Raw genomic sequence first — 10712 nt, forward strand, 5'->3', positions numbered from 1 at the left:
TTTTGGTCCAACTTCTTCTTCAAAAATCCAATAACACTACAGAGTCAGAAAAACGTATAAGGAAAAAAACTTTTATTGTTTCACTCTTCATATCTGTACAAATACCATCAAACTTTGTATGTACATATGACATTTACATAAAAAATACAAAACTATATATTCATAACAGAATTTTGTATTTCTCTTGTGATGTTTGAAATAAAATGCATTCTGAGAAAAGAACAAAACAAAAAAGAACCAAAAAGAACCAAAGCGATGAAGTCTGATATAGTGTTGAGTACTGCAGTACATTAGTCCTATCGGAGCTCTGCGAGAGCAATATGGAGCACATTGGCAAGAAGACAGCACACAAATGTTAATGGCACATTATTTCCCAAATAATCAAGTATCATCCAACACTTACCTCTGCTCTAAACTGGTGAGATAAAACAAATGCTATTGAATAATTTCTAGAGTTGTCGTCTCCGCGTGGAAACAAATCTAAAGGGATGAAACTGAGGAATAACCAACGAAAAACAAAAAAAAAGAAGAAGAAAAGAAAAACAAATGGCTCTTTTTTCTCTTCCGTTCCATCACTGCTGTGTTGCACCTTGTACAATGCTCTTTTGCTAAACCATTGAGAGAATCCCTTTGGTCAGTTATTATGAGTTGTAAACAAACCAGAAACACTGTATGTACATAAAATGATTGATATATTCCCAATAAATAAACACACAGCCTAAACATGCATTTACGTATGTGTGACATAAACATCTGTGATAGAGATTTGACAGAAACAAGCAGATTTGTACAGCTCAGGGAATGCAATTTACAGCTTGTAGAGGACTTATACTTACACGGTAACATGACAAATAAATAACACTGCTTTTCTTTGGACAAATATATTTCTTCATGATAAAAAAAAAGAAAGTAAAAGGGACAACAACAACAAAAAAAGGGGGGGGGGGGAAATGAGTGGTAACACAATATATCATGGTAGATAGTAAGCCTGACACTGTAAATGTATAAATTATAAAACACAAAAAAAGTATAAATAAACATCTAGCAGACTGAACTATATGTATACTTCCTTTTTCTTTAAAAAATAAATAAGCATACACATAATGTACAGTATGGACATGGTTCCTTGCCCTAGGACTGTTCCCCTAATGATGGGAGCCTATCCATCCAGTATAGAAGATAAATGGACATAGGCCATGTAGTCTGAGTCCTCATCTTCCTCATCCTCCTCCTGGTCTTCTGTGATGGCTATATGGGAGAATATATGGTAGCTGTTGTATGAATATGGACCACAACAGTGCAGAATATCACTGAACGTTCTAAAATAAAATCTCACAGCAAAGCCACTGGCCCACAGCCTCCATTTTGTTTTTTGTGTGTATGTGTGTGTGTGTTGGTTTGTGTGTATGAGGAAGGGTCTGTGTGACTTGGCATTGACAATTACTGTGGCATCCCCAATTATGCAGCTTGCATTTACATAATCTAGCAAGTCAGGGCTGTAACAAGAGAAAAAAGTGGGATGATGGAAAAGAGGGGTGGATGGGAGGTTGGGGGTTTGGTGGGTGAGGGATGGGGGTGCCTGGCGGGTATTGGGGGGGGGGGGGGGGGGGGGGGCACTGGGGCTGACGGCTCCAGTGGCCCCGGGGTCTCTTTTGGGCAGACTCCTGAAAGCAGACACACGTAACACAGAAAAGTGCTCCTGTGTTCTTGGATTCGCTAGTTTCTTTGCTCTGGTTATTATTTTAGCTTCTGGCCCAAACGTCCAGGGAGGGAGGACTCTGTGTCACAGCCTGGACTTAGCAAGCAGGTCAGAGATCATCAACACAGTTCTGAGGTATTTTCTTTTCTTTTTACAGAGGAGATTTACATCGGAAACGCAAAAAAATAAGCACACAAGCAAGAGCGAGAGTGACAATACAAAAAAATAAAGGAAAAAATAAACAAAACAGGCAGTCCCTCGTCAATCCGAACGGATTTGTAATTTGTGATACATATTCTGGTAGACAACACATTCACTGGAAACAGCACAGACAATAAAACGTTAGTCGATAAAACACTCCTCCTACGATGAAGAGACGAGAAATAAGAGAGCGTGGTTCTACGAGCTTCTTACGCTTATCCTGCACACTGTAAAGTATCACATTTATATATTTAGCTCATGAGGTGATCATAAAGTTGGTCCCTTGGATTCCGTCGCATACCTTAGGCACATCACAGTAAGGTACTCGAGTCAGGAGAGAGAAAACTAACACGGAGACATTCTTCTACATAGCAACTTGGAATGTAAATTTGATACTTCCTTGAGGCTATTGTTCAATTTGATGGTTTACCCCCAGAGCTGCGAGCGCGTGACTGGCTCGGTCCGGTCTGCAGGTAGGTAGTCTACATGGGTAACATTATCGCTAACATGGCACCAATGTTACAATCACCTTATGCACATCGTATTAGTATATTGAAAAGTATTCTGTTCTCATGGACATGTTGGCAGTGTGGTGTATATCACAAGAGGCAGTGCATTTTGAATTGATTGATTACAGCCAAAAGCAACAAAAAGAAGAAGAAAAAGAAAAAACATTCCAAAAACAACAAAAAATACACCTTTACTATGAAATAAGCAATGTGACCATGGAATTTACAAGCTGTAAAGATATGACCACTATCATAAAAATAATTCTGATTAAAAAATAAAACTGCATGGGATTTAAGGCAACCTGCTCCTGCAGTTCACTAGCAAGTAGTCTCCTTTATTTTTCAAGTTAGTTTAAATGACGTGAGCTTTTCTTTTTTTTTTACCAGACTCTTGTTTAGAGTCTGCTGCTGATATAGAAATGTGTTGGTTTCATTCACCTTTCTGTGATTTTTTGATTTGCAGAACAATAAAATAAAATAAAATAAGAAGTGAAATAAAAAAAAACTAACAAGAACACAAGAACAAAAGCCAGCGACAAAGACGATGTCATGCAAGTTCTTCCATTCCCAAGTCCGTTCTGCTTGCTTAAGCTGTGCTTGGTGGTGGTGTGGCTGGTGTGGGAGTTGGGGGAGAGTCAGGGTGGGGGGGGGGGGGGAGGGGGGGGGGGACTTTCAGGGGAGGTTTTTGTTGGGAAAGCAACATGGAATATTGTCTTTTGCTTGGAGGGGGGGGGGGGGGGGGGTGTTTTGATTGATTCTTTTTTCATATTTTTGCTTTTTGTTATTTACTTACAGTTGCAAGATCCAGAGTGCTTGACCTCAAGCAGCGCACCCATAGAGCAAGCAGCTTGCTTCATGGCACATTCACTGGGATATGTGGTGTTGTCGCTGGCACACACCGCCTCCTCCGTCCTGCTCTCCGGACAGGTCTCATCGCACAGTGAGCAGCGGCCTCGGCTCATCCGAGCATCCCACAGACACTTTTTCCCGGCGCTGCACTGGATGTCCTCACACGACTTAGCCTCTGCAGAGAGGGAGGAAGAAAATCGGCACAGGGGAAATCTTTGATTAGGTGGATTATCACAAACGCTTTTCAAGCAGGATCAGATGACTGTTGCGTATTGGAGAGTTAAGCAAGGAATAAAAACCAAATCCTGTCTTATAGGCTCGGGTTCTTGTGGCAGGCAACAAAAAGTCATGTTTTAATTAGCACTTTTAAGTCTACATGACTTATATCGACTGCTTTCTGGATAAGAGTCCATCTGACTCAAATATTAACTTGAAGCATGTCTTCATGGCCCCCAGCACTCCCCTGTTTTGCTCTCTTTCTCCCCCCCTCCTCTTCTTTCCCCTCTCCCATATGGGATAGTGCTGCCAACATCAGGAAATAATAAGATGTCTATCATTTCTTGAGCAAACACAAGCAATACCAAACTAACTCTCTCTCTCTCTCTCTCTCTCTCTCTCTCTCTCTCTCTCTCTCTCTCTCTCTCTCTCTCTCTCTCTCTCTAAGACCCCCTCCTCAGTGGAATGTTGGCAAAAATGAGCAGTGAGAAAGTGCAGAGCTGGCCAGGAAGGACATGCACTCAAACAATATTCAAAGTCAGGGACTGGAGGGGCTTTCAGGGAGCAAAGTCTCACACTCTCACGTCTCTTGTGTCTGCAGACTTACTGATGCATTTGCCCTCATACGCCACTCCGATGGATCTGCCCAGGAGGCAGGTCGCTCTTCTCAGGTGACACGCGCTGGCATAGATGATCCCGTCGTTTCCACACAGGTACTGATCAGGCGACGTCACCTCGGGGCAAATCCGATTACACGTCACACAATATGCATTATTTGTCTGGTCCACGACGCACGTGGAGCTGCCGGGGCACAAGACGTCACGGCACGTTTCTGTCCAGACAAAGGAATTTGGAGATTTTGTTAAAACCGGCACGAAATGCACGAAAATGAAGAACAGACTGCAGGGCTCTTGGCAAATGCAGACGCGTAATCTCATAAGTGGGGCAGAATTAAAGGTAATGTTTACTTACTCTTGCACTTTCCCTGGTACTGCACGTCCAGGTCAGGGTGGCCTTTGCATTTAGCCTTCAGCAGTGCGCATTCGTCTTTGTAGGTCTTTCCATCCGAGCCGCAGACCGGTCCTTTCCAGGTGATGTTGGAGCAGTCTGGTGCGCACACGCAGCGCGGCTTGCTTCTCCTGTTCATCTTGCACCTCTTCCCAGGCCCACAGTCAACATTATCGCAGGTTTCTAAAAAAAACATAAAGAGGTCTCTGGTAAGTGATGCTGGCGAGGACTTTTGGCATGGTGCGCAAAATTACGCATTACAAAATGGGCATTTTACGCACTTTGGCATGCGCAAATCAGATCATCGCCATATGGTTTATGAGACAAAATGATCGAGCATGTATGTTATGGTAAAAACGAAAATGAGTGCACCTCCACCTTTGCAAGGTATGCAATTGGGGGCTCCGCCATTGAAGATCATCCACCTAAAGAGCGTGCTGTTAGGGACGTCCTCCTCGGTCCAGGACGTCCCCAGCCTTCCGCTCCGGCAGCACTCCTCCCTGCTCATACCGGGCATGTACAGCACCTGGCACCTCCCGTTCTTCCCCTGCTGCAACCAGCAGTTCCCGGCTGAAAACAGAAAAAAACATAAGAAAACCTCGAGTGTTGCATGTTGAACGCCTCAAAGCGCTGACCCAGACGCACCAGACACACACGCAGCCCGTATTATCCGAGACGCTCCCTCCCCTTTCTCCCACCCGGCACTATTTTGTCTGATTCCCTTTTTTTTTTTTTTTTTTTTGCGAGACTGTTAACACTATCCAGCCTGTGACTGACAGCCCTTGCCATGCAGCCACAAACCCCAAAAAGTAATAAGAATCTTAGGAGGGAGGTTGTGGTTGATTCCCAGACTCCTTGTTATCACTGGACAGAGTGGAGCGTACAGACAGTGTTAAGTCTCCACCGTCTTAAGGTGGCAAGACTCCACTGCCTCCACCGCCTCAGGGCGATATCCCAGACATTTACCCAACCAGTTTCTTTAGTTTAATAACCAACCAGTGCCAAGTTCATTTTAAACACATTCAACCCAAAATGAATCTTAAATCATTGGCACAGGGACATAATTCGACCCAGACAGCAGCAGGGTGTGTAAACCGACACAGACACACATGACAGTAAGTGTTCATGGTGTGTTTCCTAAACTGAACACACATTTTCATTTGTATCTATCGCAACTAGAACCTCTCACAGAAAGAGTGATGAGTGTAAAAGTTTCCAGTTTTTATATTTGTATCATAGTAAAATGAAACTATTGCCCCCCAAAAAAGCAATTTTACGCATGAATGCTGGATGCGGGGAAACCTATGAATAACACGCCCTTGAAGTCCCAGTGGACATTTTTCAAGTTTGTTACAGGTTTGGCGACAACACGCACAGACATTGAATTCTGAAGAGGAAAAAGTATGAGAACATGTTGAGGTATTGAGAGAAGCTGAGGCTGCGTCCAGCGCCGTGCGTGCCCCTGGCGAGGGCTGCAAAAGAAACTTGCCGTACAGTCTCACTTTGAAGTGTCCCAGATGGCACCTGTTTTGCGGACACTTTACGCACGCACTGTCTGATGTGGAGACTTTTTTTTATCAGCGGGGCGAAGAGCGAACCCACTCTGAAAAGTTTGTCGGCTGCAGCAATTATCCGACCCTGGTGCACGTTTCCCTGCGGCTGACAAGACAGCAGTGGAAGTTCTTTTTCTCTTTTCTTCCAGAAACGGAGAGAATTAAAAAGCGGAAAGACGAGGATGAGGAGATCCTTACCTTGAACTTTTTGATGTTCCATGAGGTGACAAAGCCATATGAAGAAGAGAAAAATGCCCGGGTGGAGGTGGTGTTTCAGCATCCTAAACATGATGGAGAGGCAAAGTGAAGCACGTATTTGACACGGGCAGCGCAAAAGTAATCTGCTTAAGGTGGCAGTGTTGAATAAGTGTCAGTCTGAGAATGCAGCCTCTCTTTTTAAATCTATAAGGGGTCTCGGGTTGACTGTCTCTGGTGGGCGGTCTCCTCTTCTGTGGGGGTGGGGAGATTTTTTTTTTTTTTTTTTTTTCTTCTTACCAAAGTTCTTTCAATCCCAATCAGGTGACAGCGTTACAGGCAACTTTCTCCTGCCACAACAATTAAATGACATGGAAACAGCTCTGGTGTTGTTGTAATAAAACGCCACGGGTGTCTGTGGCTCTGCTGTGAAACCGGTGGAACTCTGCACATCAGATAAAAGGGGCCGGTGCATTTGAATTTAGTTTTTAATGCACATTACTGATATTAACTTTAATCCTTTTTAGTTTTCTCATCAGGCGCCAGGCTCGTTTTTACGCACGACTTGATATGAGCCTTAAAAGCAATAATAATAATTAAAAAATTGAAAAATATGAATAAATATATTAATAATCACATTAATAGTGATACAAAATAATAGTTTCTTATGCATTAAGACCTTCGTTACTGTAGAATCAAACAGGCCCACAGCTCACATCCTGTCCATGCATGCCATCATCATACCTTCAAATTAAGAGTATACTGCTTGATGGTAACTGATATTTTTTCCACCAACTGCAGGCAAAAGTGTAAATCTTTTGATGAGAGTTGCCTTTTGGGAACATATCCCAGTCCAGACAATAATAGAATTCATAGTAGTCCGCAGCCGCACAGCTAATATTAGAACAGACAGTTGTTTGGGTTTCTCTCCCGGGTCAAGCTTTTAAATATAATCAAACCTGTTTCCGAAGAGGCTTCAGACAGAGGAGCGGGGTGTTGCGTTTCATTGAATGAAACACGCACACGCACAGACACAGACACAGACACACACACACACACACACACACACACACACACACACACACACACACACACACACACACACACAAGAACACACACACACACACACACACACACGCAGCTCTCCACTCACTGACGCACAGGCTGCACTCCTTCAGAAGTCCTTGCGCGACCTCTTCAGCGGAACCCTGGGTACAGCTGCAGCTCTGCAGAGCAAAGAGCAAAGTGTCTGCTGCGTGAATCACACTCCGGGGAGTTTATAATCTGTCGGCCAGACAGAACACAATGTAAAGTCTTCTTTAATTCCACATGAGAAAACACCGAATTAAAAATATACACAACCTTCATACATCCAGAGCTGTGAGCTGAAACTAAACATGTTTATATCAATTCATGTACTGTGACAACAAGTATGACCAGAAACTATCAGTCATGCTGTTTGTGTTGATATAGATGGTTATATAATTAACTATATAATTAATGCTATTAAAAATGAGCTATTAAAATGAGCATAAAATAGATTAAAGGGCCTGACAGCATGCACACATGCACATGCACACACAGACACATGCACACACACACATGCACATGCACACATGCCCATGCACATGCACAAATTGTTTTATAAATGAATTGATGTTTTGGATATATAGATTTATTGATTATTTTTGGTATAATGTTCTCTGCTCTTGCTTATGATTCCTAAGGATATGCATTCCCTTTACTCTACATCTTTTATTACTACTACTACTACTACTACTACTACTACTACTACTACTATTATTATAAGTAGTAGTAGTAGTAGTAGTAGTAGTAGTAGTAGTTGTTGTAGTAGTACCGTAGTAGTTGTTGAAGTATAGGGTTTTTGTTTTTGATTAAATGTTTCATTTTGTGTTGGAGCTCTGTTTATTTGACACAGTTCAGGATTCACAGCTTAAAAACCTTCAGTGTTGTTTTTTCCTGCCATGTCAAATGTTAACGACTGAAACCTGAAACGTACAAAGATCATTCTACAGCCTCAAGCTGAAATCACACATTATTCATTAGGACCACTCCTTTCTCTCACCTGGAAAGTTAACGTCAAACAGAGATTCTTGCAGGCTCATGTGTTTCGTGCCCTCTTTGTGATCCAGTGGTGGATTTGATCTTACACTACACAGAACCAACATCTGTACTGCAGAAGAAACAGAGAAGGAGAAACAGTTTTCACAGGAACTGCTTCCAAAATCCATCCAGCAACCATATTACGTTACCTGCTTGAAATTACGATCGGAAACAGCAATCAACTGGAAGACATAAACCAAGAATGCAATCAAATTAAGTTTCTCTTCTGCAGAATTGAGCTCATCAAACTGATTCAGAGACGATTAAACGACCAAAGATCATGAAACTTTCACATGATTCACATTTCACATATTTGGGTTTGGACTGAACATCACAGCCATTACTTTGGAACAACTCTCTGGTTGCTTCTTCATGTAATGAAAGCCCGAGGTGGTGGACTCATACTTGTGTGTTTCTCACTAATCTCTGTCAAATCAGTGAACATGGCTGTTCTTAATGAAAGTTGTATATAAGTTGCAAAATTACGACAGTACAGTGATAGTTCTTCTGTCCCTTGTTGTTTAAGAATCATCACAACAGCAAAAAGTCTTGTGAAGTCATTACTTGTTACTTCTCTCAACAAATCTGTGAAGGTTCACTTGTCGTCCAGTTGCGCTCAATCAATCATTCGGTGTCTGGAGTGTGTGATTTGTGAGCTCTGTGTCTTTGAGGTATTACAGTTTCCAAAACACTTCCTGACTGGCGAGTACATCTTCGCCAGACTGTATAAACTTGAAACTGCTGGCTGTTGTCCTGAAGCCACTTACTGCCATCGACTGTCCCAGGCTCCGAGCAGACGCCGGATCAAACACACTCATGCAGCGAATGTCTTGTTCTGAGTGAAGCTCCTTTTGCAAAAATAAGTAAAATCACTTTTATAGATCATGATAGATATATGACATTTATTCTGTTTAGATTTGATCCAGAGCTTTTACATTGAAACCAGTAAAGTTTAGGCTTTAATTCCCAATAAAGTATGAACATGCCTGACAAAATGTTCATTATAATAATGATCATTTAAAGCTAATGAAGTATTGAGGAGCTGCAGGCCTCCCTCATGCCAGCTCATCAGAGATTTGTCAAGTTAAATCCTCTTATCCGTCTTTTAAACTCCAGTTTGTAGTTACACTCAAACCAGTGAGCATTAGAGTCCAGATTTAGGTAAAGCTGCATGCAAAAAAAAAAGGCCAAGCTGTTATTAAATAATTTATGACATCATTTTTGAGTCACAGCGGCATTGCAGCAATTTGTGAGCAATCATCCCACTGTGGCAGGGGTCAGCTGTTCTGCTGTAGCTGCCAATCATCTGCAGGAGACCCCAGAGGGATGAAATTACAAAGGTGTTCAACCATTTCCACTGTATCTGATTTCATCAACTATTTCCACATTGCTCCCTGTAGTACACATATACATAGAATCCAAGAGGCTATTTCACAATGCTGTAGTGCATGAGTAATAGTGGAACGGACCAGTCCAATCATTTATCAAATTCTATATATCCCCCTCCAACAAGGAGGCTCCAGGCCCAGGCTCCTAATAAACGTGCGGCTTATTAGAGACAAATAGCACATTCCACTTCGTCAGATTCCAAAGAAACGAATGCTAAAGATTCTGCTGGGTGATGGAGCTGGCGAGAAAAGAAGGGAAAGTTTTCAGAAACGCATTTCAGAACAGTCGAGGGACCGACTAACTTAAGACCACTGTCCAAAATGTGAGAAGAAACTAATCGTGGTGGAAGGGAAGAATTAAATTATTCTGATGTTTGGAAGTAAGTGGTCCGTTAAGGTTTCCAGTAGGGTCAGAGAGAGGAGAGAGGAGAGAGGAGAGAGGGAGGAGAAAAGGAGAGGAAGAAGAGAGGAGAGGAAGAGAGGAAAAGGAGAGGAGACACTAAGTAAAGTGTATTAATTGATGGTGGTATTCAGAGATCAAGTCATCAACAGAGCAGAGAAGAAAGAATGAACAGGGCTAACATGTCATCTATATCATGCTGCCATCTTGTGGCGAAACTATGCTAATACATGCCTCATAAAGTTCCTCTACTGTAAAAAGACACAAACAGTTTGGGTGTATTAAAAAGTAAACTGCTACTTTATATAACAATACAAATATGATTATACATTAATTTTCTTTATCTAGTGGTTCGCTGCGGCTGATATTTGCTGCTGATTATCATCCTACATGCGCTGGTGTCATAACTGTACATTTTATGTGTTGAAGTTTTATCGATTTTTGCATTTGTTTAATTGATGTAAACACAGGATTTATTATTCTATTCGTTTAAGCGCTCTGATTTTATTCATGCATTCATACTCTGATGTACTTTGAGTGTGTGTTTTCTTGTCTATGTTTAGTTGAGCT

The 10712-nt window shown here is 42.0% G+C and overlaps 1 protein-coding gene across 2 annotated transcripts; it reads right to left on the reverse strand.

The window, feature by feature from the left end:
- Positions 1-59: 59 nt before the first annotated feature.
- Positions 60-6702, reverse strand: fsta (follistatin a). Of its 2 annotated transcripts, none has more exons than XM_034595319.1 (6): positions 6234-6702; positions 4855-5052; positions 4447-4665; positions 4082-4306; positions 3203-3433; positions 60-1248 (listed from the first exon to the last, which is right to left on the reverse strand). In XM_034595319.1, the coding sequence occupies exons 1-6, from the start codon at positions 6322-6324 to the stop codon at positions 1160-1162; spliced, it is 1053 nt and encodes a 350-aa protein (XP_034451210.1). In that variant the 5' UTR covers positions 6325-6702; the 3' UTR covers positions 60-1159. The 2 variants fall into 2 exon arrangements, with proteins under 2 accessions (XP_034451210.1, XP_034451211.1); XM_034595320.1 differs by having other exon boundaries at positions 4861-5052; positions 6234-6700.
- Between the last annotated feature and the right edge of the window lie 4010 nt (positions 6703-10712).

Source organism: Hippoglossus hippoglossus, chromosome 9 (genome assembly GCF_009819705.1).
Source record: "Hippoglossus hippoglossus isolate fHipHip1 chromosome 9, fHipHip1.pri, whole genome shotgun sequence".
Lineage (NCBI taxonomy): Eukaryota > Metazoa > Chordata > Actinopteri > Pleuronectiformes > Pleuronectidae > Hippoglossus > Hippoglossus hippoglossus.

Coding starts and splice junctions, on each gene's coding strand:
- fsta (XM_034595319.1), bottom strand. CDS start 6,324: ATGTTTAGGATGCTGAAACACCACCTCCACCCGGGCATTTTTCTCTTC. Junction 5,053..6,233: donor GGAACATCAAAAAGTTCAAG/GTAAGGATCTCC, acceptor TTCTGTTTTCAG/CCGGGAACTGCTGGTTGCAG. Junction 3,434..4,081: donor GTATGAGGGCAAATGCATCA/GTAAGTCTGCAG, acceptor CCCTCTCTGCAG/AGGCTAAGTCGTGTGAGGAC.